The 7,872-nt window shown below is 31.6% G+C and overlaps 1 protein-coding gene across 2 annotated transcripts; it reads right to left on the minus strand.

Moving 5' to 3' along the window:
• Nucleotides 1-3,310: 3,310 nt before the first annotated feature.
• On the minus strand, nt 3,311-6,381 carry LOC139503598 (uncharacterized). 2 transcript variants are annotated; one of them, XR_011659140.1, is made up of 5 exons: nt 5,325-5,521; nt 4,823-4,901; nt 4,319-4,431; nt 3,739-3,835; nt 3,311-3,438 (listed from the first exon to the last, which is right to left on the minus strand). XR_011659140.1 is itself a non-coding variant. In XM_071293408.1 (5 exons), the coding sequence occupies exons 1-4, from the start codon at nt 6,334-6,336 to the stop codon at nt 3,797-3,799; spliced, it is 339 nt and encodes a 112-aa protein (XP_071149509.1). In that variant the 5' UTR covers nt 6,337-6,381; the 3' UTR covers nt 3,311-3,438; nt 3,739-3,796. The 2 variants fall into 2 exon arrangements, 1 of the variants encoding a protein (XP_071149509.1); XM_071293408.1 differs by lacking the exon at nt 5,325-5,521 and adding an exon at nt 6,229-6,381.
• Nucleotides 6,382-7,872: the final 1,491 nt, after the last annotated feature.

Raw genomic sequence — 7,872 nt, forward strand, 5'->3', positions numbered from 1 at the left:
GGACAATGGAGGATACATGTCGATCAGTTTGATCACATATATGGATTTTTGTTGTTTTTGATTTAAAGTTCCCCAAGGGTGACTGGGGAAACGAAACATGATCACCTGGTCTTCTCCCGACCGGCAGTAAAACGAAGTGGGGCGTCCGTTTGGCTGTGCGGGATGTATCAAGTTCGCAGTCACGTCCGGTCAGAATGGGGACGTTAAGTCCGATGCCTGTGTAAAGGGAGTGTCATGTTCTTTGCACGTTAAAAACCCTTGCATCAACTCTTTGAGGAGTCCGTAGGTGGCATGTTGCAATGGAAAATTTCTGTCCCAATCCAATAAACCATCATTTTCCAGTGGCAGTCTTAATTTTCCCGATCATCATCCCGAATAGCCTCTATTATGACAAAACCTACCTATTGTTTTTATTGTTAACTTGTTCTCGTCCTGAACATGCATGACATATTTGTCACAGGACCTTAAGCAACCAACAATCAATCAATCAATCTAATTTAAAGACGCACCAATTTTGCTTTCTGGTGCAAGTCTCATAACATCACTGAAAGCAGAATATTAAGAGAAGTTGGTTTTAGCATCACCTTGTCACACACCAAATCTCTGCGAATCTTCAATAGTACTTTTCCCCCGACCACTTGCATGCATATTAATTGCTCTGAGGTTAAGCATTGACATATATACAATGTATTTTCTATAGTCATTATCCGGAAAAACCTCTTATCCGAAAGATTTGGTTAACTTTTATATAAAGTCAAAATATTATTAACAAAAATATAACTGATTTACAGAAAATACACGAAAGAAGTACTATATATATTCAAATAACTCAAAAATAAATTAACTTCTCCTACAAAATCTACATGATCATATCGAAACTATCAAATTGATGGTGAAGTAAAAAATAAATGGTGGAGCTGATTGACGGATAGGAAATTTCCGTGATTAAAAAAGGTACAAATAACACGTTAAAAATAAAAAAGGGAAAATAAATAATTCCCGTTTTGGTCAAGTTTTGATATTTCCAACTCAATGAGTGCTGAAACATTGTGTATTAGATTTTTTTCATTTAGAAATGAGTACTGATTTCACGGTCCAACAGGAAATGTAAATACAAAAATTATCATCAATGCAAACAAAATCATCAAGTTATCATTTTATATGTACGAGAGTTGTGATACTCAAATACGATTACTTTAATTTACATCTCCTCTTTATAAGTGTCTTATCTAAAGAGTATTGACGCTCTTTGTCATTTCCGGTTCCTGTATGTCTTGACTTCCAGAGTACTGTCTAGTACTATACGTCACAAGTATAATACCACAGAGTATCGCCACTCTTAGGTTATAGCTCTTTTTGCTAAAGAGTATAAAAAAAATTTGCAAATATATTTTCAAGAGTAGCGATACTCAATCAAGCATTGTCTACCTCCAGTCTTAGAATATTCCGGTAAAAAAGTTTTATGGTCCATGAGAAGTAGTATTTTAGAAGCATTTTTTTAACATCTACACTTTAAATAAGTTTATTTTTGACGGAGTATCGATACTCTTTGAAACTGTTTTCTACCTCAAGAGAATCAATATTCTTTTAAACAGGTTACATTGAGTGTGTTGAACATGTTGAGAGTATCGATACTCTTAAAAACGGGTTTCTACTTTGAGAGTATCGACAGTTTTCAACGTTGAGAGTACCAATAATTTTTAAACAGTTTTCTTCCATGGATGTATCGATACTCTTAAAGCAGCTTTTTTTTTTACCTTGAGTGTTTTATACCTTTTTAAACAGTTTTCTACCTTAAGAGTATCGATACTCTTATTAATGGTTTTCTATCTTGAGAGTATCGATACTCATTTAAACAAGTTTCTACTTTGAGAGTATCGATACTCATTTAAAGAGGTTTCTATCTGAGAGTATCGATACTCATTTAAAAAGGTTTCTACCTTGAGAGACTCCTTGAAATTTTTTGTGACCTAGTTCATTCTTGAAGACCGTATGGTGGCCTATAATTGTTAATTTCTGTGTCAATTGGTCTTTTGTAGCGAGATTGGTCTCATTTACAATCATACTGCATCATCTGAGCGTTAATGAAGTTGAGCTACTAATTGTTTTCTTCGATCCATAGATGAGAATGGAATACACTAACGAGTCTTAAAACTTAACCAGTTGAACTTTGAAGTACTGCTAAAAAAATGAAAAAAAGGGCAGCTTTATGTATTTGGTTAACAGGAAGTTGATAAGTGATGGATGTATATAAGGCTCACATAAAACACCATTAAAAATTTCGAAGACCTTGATGTGTGATTTCTGGGAAGAATGCAACAAAAAATTCCTACAAAACCATTATTATTAAGAATTAACCAGTAGTAAGAAAAGTTGAGGAGCATTGAATTTTTTAAGTGCATGACAGTGTATAAATTGATGAAATGCGGCTTGATATCACATTTTTAAAATTAATTGAGAGAAGTTTCTGAAATAAATGAAACTCATGTTCTCCTCCATTCGGAACAGGGGAATACAAACATATAACAAAAGTTAATAAATATATACACACTAGAACACACCCGTGATATCACGGGTCCGTGACTGAATTAAAGTATACAACTATGCGCAAGCCTTATTTTAGTATTAGTATTGTCATCTGATAAAGTCATGTCGATTATAAGATACACAGTTTTTCTCTGCTTTCAATTAAGTCTTTCTGTTTGAACCCGTTGAACTGGAACTTATCAGTTATTGGTAATATTAATTATTTTGAAAACAAAAGGTCCTGGAATAGAGTATTTTTTAATCAACAGCATTGTCCAATATTAGTTATAAATAAAGTTGAATTCTTTGCTTTGCTGTTTTACGTCATGCCCACTAACAAATTGAAAACTGTACCTATACGCCTTATTTTTAGTCCAGATTTTTAGTATTCGTATTGTTATCTTAGAAAGTCTTACTGATTAAAATACAACAATAGGTAACAATTTGACAATTTAGTAGTGTCAACCCTGTGGTTATGACCCGTGTATATAGCATATTAGTCCTGAATACAACGTTTGGTGGTGCGCCTGTCAGATGCGGAACGTACAGATAAGGTAATAGGTAACAGGTGAATATACTATTGGTATCGGTAGCGGACTCGACCCGGAACTTCTTAATTATTGGCAATATTAATTACGTGGAAAACAAAAGGGCCTTGAGTGGTGTAATTTTTAATCTACACCTTTGTACTATATTAGTTATATATAAAGGTGAATTCTGTGATTCGTCGTTTTTACGTGATGACGGCTGACAAATTGGACCTCGTAATTTTAGTATTATAGATTTTGTTTATTAACATTTTATATGGATTTTGACAGCAAAAGTATCATCTTTTTCCAGTCTTCCTCTTTTTTATGTCCTTTTGCTTGAGAACTCTCTCTACTCCATCAAGTACAAATTTAACAAAGTATCCTGTAAAAAAATATACCTTAGAGTTATGATATTATTATATAAGTTATTTAGATTCTTTTAATTGATAACGTTACTAAATCAAAGAAAATTTCATTCTATAATATACGATATTGGACTTTAACGGCTATGCAGGTGAAAAAGTGTTTATATAATTTTCAACCTTAAACGAATACCGTTTGTATTCTAATTTCTAAATATTTTTTTTACTTAGAATATCGATCAAAGGTAAATTGATACTGTTGGTGATGTATTGTTTGTTGTCTAGAGCTAAAAGTTGGTTGTATTGAAGACAACACCCACCTTTACTCCTTTTTTCTATGATATCAGCTTCATACCACTTCTGGTCCTGCTTCCAAAATCATAAAACCTTTTCTCCGTTCTTGTACTCCGTGTTTTCCTAATAAAACAACACAAAATGAACATAGTTAATTGCCAGGCAACTGACTTCTATGTAAAAGGTATTACTTGGTTTTTTCTTTCATAAAATAAACCCCAAAATGTCTATAAAATATATGAACCAAGTATTTTTTATAACATAAAACGTATTAATTATAAGAAAAAGTTTTGGGTATCCAATATTCTGCACAGTCAGCGTGAGATTATAAAAAAGCATAACGGCATAATGAGAGAACTGATATTTATCAACCAAATATATAGTTTAATAGACTAAACAAGAAGTAGTTCATTGTAATCTTTAAATTTTACAGAGTATAGCAACATGTTAACATATGATTAGAACAGAAATAAACGTTGTGATATATGCATTTAATCTTTAGAAAACATGACAGTAGGTGCTGATTATTTTAAGTGATATCCAGTATATAGGGATTTTGTTTGTACATTAAGCAAGACCGAGTCAACACAAAAACTTCAAATATACCTCATTCATTTGACCTTTCCTTTTCCCATCATGTTTGTCTGTTTTATTTTCTGTACATAGTTTTTTTCTTGGGGATGGATTAAGATCTACAGATATATTACTGGCACAAAAATCTGCAAAGAAATTATTTATAGTACATGTTTCCAGTTTGAAATTGCAAGGGAAGAAATTAAACTTCTTAAAAAATTTTCAGAGATACATGAAGTATGACTTTAATAAGCCATATACATATTGAACATATAATTTCCTCAGAAATAACATGACTTAAACAATTATAGGCATATTGAACATACATGTATAATTTGATAAAAGATATAGAGACATAAACCATGCAATGACATATGAAACGTATATCTTTTTCAGAGATAGAATTACTCAACCATGCATAGACATATTGAATATTCATTTATACTTGATATATACATTTGTGTACACCAAATCTTCTTTCGTCATAATTAAGGAAATAAAATGTCACTCAAGAGTACAAAAAATTGCAATTCATACCTGTCACGGATGCCAACTTCCGTTTGTTTATGTCTTCTTTCAATTCTTTGTTTTCTTTGAAGATATTACCTAATTTCTTCTACAAAAGATAAATAAGTATTACATATTTGTTTACTCAAGTCTAACGAGAAAAGGAAATACTGTATTTTCTGAGAAAAGTTAAATTGTGTCTCATTATTTGAGCACGCTTAATTAAACCATTCATTGTTTAAACATTGCTAATTGCGTTCAATGCATGCAATGGAAACTATATTCTTTAATTGAATGATAACCAGGCAGCTGCCTATAGATAAAAAAAAAACTTATTTGAGACTGGACTGGCTTCAATGGTTCCTAGAACTGTAATACTGATGGGAGATTTGTCTAGCTATAAATCTAGTAGTTGGCAAATTATGTTTATACTTTTTTATTATGGATTATCCTTTCTTGGAAAATACTGTCCAATGCCGATAATTCTCCGCGAATCTGTATGTTAAGAAAATCAACTTTATATCAAATTTACCTTCAGATCACTAACTTCTTTTTTAAGAGTATCAGCTTCACATTTACAATTTTAGCTACTCAACTTTTCTTGTTCGAAACTATTTTTAAGTTCTGTATATTTTTGCTTCATCGATGTGTTTTCTTTGTGTAGTACATTGATTTTATTTAAGCTGTCGTCCAAATGGGTCTACAAAAATATGGAGTATAAAATTCTATCAACAGAAACAGTAGCATGTATCACAGTCTGTTAAAAAAAATTATACAATACATATTATGCAAACGCGCAAACCAATATAAAATCCGACGTTCTAATTAAAACTTTTAATAAAAGGAAAAAATATCCTATTAGTTTTAAAATAAAAAGTAACATTCAACAACCTAAAAAAGTCGAAAAGGTTTTTGACATGTAGCCACATACTAGTATATCGTTTGTGCATACATAGTTTCAATAAATAGTCTGATTAAAATTTCTGAAATAAGACAGGCAAAATTAGCAAAGCTATATTTTGCTAATTTTGTCCAAGCCAATAGGCCACTGGCAAACTTTTAACATATATTTATTCAATATTCATACAAATCAAAAACTATTAATAGTATTTGCCATTATCTTCAATGAATTCACAAAATCAGCAAATAACCGATAATTTTCGTGGATCTTTCACATTTAATTCCCTATCATATGATAACTTATTAGAAAATTGGTTGTAAGTACGTGCAGACACTGCCTTATAAATGCTTGCGTATATTCTTGGATATATTCCTTTAGTTTGTTATTTGAACTAACCTAAAAGGTTCATATTCTAAAACAGAATTGATAAAATTTGAGGTCATTTCGAAATTTCAATAACTATGCAATAATGGCTAAGTACATTAACATTTTCACAATGAAAACATATTTTGCATTTATGAAATAATCAACTTACCTTGATACAGTTAACATTGTTCGATTTTTCTAAACCAATGATTTCTTCGTCTGGCATTCCATTTCTTGTTAAGAGAGTTAAACCGTTCTTCCTGTCAAACGACCACATTGTGATTGCGGTCAATGTGAAAACTACAACTCATGTTCAAACTGACGAAAACATTCAGATACTAGAGGATCTCATAGTACTTCACTCTTATCATCTTTGAATCTCTTATCATCTTTGAATCTCTTCTCTTGCATCAAGATTATTAATACAACTGACTGACCCCAGATGCAGGACATTGGTTATCTGATTAAACAATCTACATGACGTAAATTGTTCCTGCTGCTATCGTGTCGAATGGATCGGATTAGCTTTCGAAAAATATCACAATAGTGCATAGTCGGCTGGCCTTAATATCACGTTTATCTAACTTGGGGACTGCATCTTCATCTTGCGTGTTGATCACCTACTCTATTTTTTCTTGCAAATTTATAATATTTCAGAAAAGTGCAGACAGAGTTGAGTCAAGTGAAATTTAGTAACACAAAATATATTTTTTTTATTTAGGGTCTAGATTTGTTCTCCTGGTACGGGATTTTCTCGCTATGTTGGAGACTTATTGCATGGTGGCCTTTGGCTATCTTCTCTTTGGTTCAGTTGTTGTTGACATTTGTCTATTGTTAAATATATTATATAAAAATGTACCAATAAAGATACCCTCCCCCAAAAAAATCTAAAAAGAGGTTTAACAGGTGCATGCTGATACCCAATTAACCTATATATATATATAGGAAGATATGGTATGAGTGCCAAAGAGACAACTCTCCATCCGAATAACAATTTAAAAAGGAAATCCATTAAAGGTCAAGGTACGGCCTTCAACACGGAGCTTAGGCTGAAACCCAACAGTAAGATAGAAAAGGCCCCAAAAATTACTAACGTAAAACCATTCAAAACCCAGATGGCCACTTAACAATAATGAGGGGGGCAAGGGGGGTCCCAATAACAGCAAAACAGCAAATTGATTTGGCTCATAACAGATAACAAGGAATTAAAATGGACAAAAACAGATAACAGTAAATGAAATATTAAAATAATTCGGTCTTTGACAAATCAGTATTTCTTATTACGGATATAATCCTTTGTAATGTATTCCATTTTTTATGACTATGTTTTTAGTATTAATTTATGTATCTAGAATGTGTTTAAATTACTACTCAATATATTATAATATTTGTATACGCTCGTTTACGGAACGTATTATGGTATACTGTTGTCCGTCTGTTGTAAAAATATCGGACATTAACTCAAAAACTCTTTAACCATTTGCATTAAACTTTGGGAAATTGTGAGCTCCCTTTTTTTTTTTTCTTTTTTTAAATTTTAGATTTTAAGTTTCTGGGTAATGGGTTCTTATTCAATAAAATTGGTGTTTTTTTTCATTTTTCTGATGATATCTTAAAAATGCTTTCAGAAAGCAAGGAATTTTGGTGAATTGTTTATATCTATTAACATGAGGTAACTTTCAATTTTTATAAATTTTAGATTTTACGTTTCCGAGTGAACGGGTTTTATTAATTAAAAAGGGGTGATTGTCCAGTTTTCAGACATTAACACAAAAATGTTTTCAGCAGTTTTCATGAAACGTTGGTGTATTGT

Source organism: Mytilus edulis, chromosome 14 (genome assembly GCF_963676685.1).
Source record: "Mytilus edulis chromosome 14, xbMytEdul2.2, whole genome shotgun sequence".
Lineage (NCBI taxonomy): Eukaryota > Metazoa > Mollusca > Bivalvia > Mytilida > Mytilidae > Mytilus > Mytilus edulis.

What these genes read in the sequence shown, in the direction of transcription:
- LOC139503598 (XM_071293408.1), bottom strand. Translation starts at nt 6,336, where the DNA reads ATGTGGTCGTTTGACAGGAAGAACGGTTTAACTCTCTTAACAAGAAAT. An exon ending in ACAATGTTAACTGTATCAAG is followed by an intron (nt 4,902 to 6,228) that starts GTAAGTTGATTA and finishes TATCTTTTGTAG; the next exon opens with AAGAAATTAGGTAATATCTT. An exon ending in GGAAAGGTCAAATGAATGAG is followed by an intron (nt 3,836 to 4,318) that starts GTATATTTGAAG and finishes TTGTTTTATTAG; the next exon opens with GAAAACACGGAGTACAAGAA.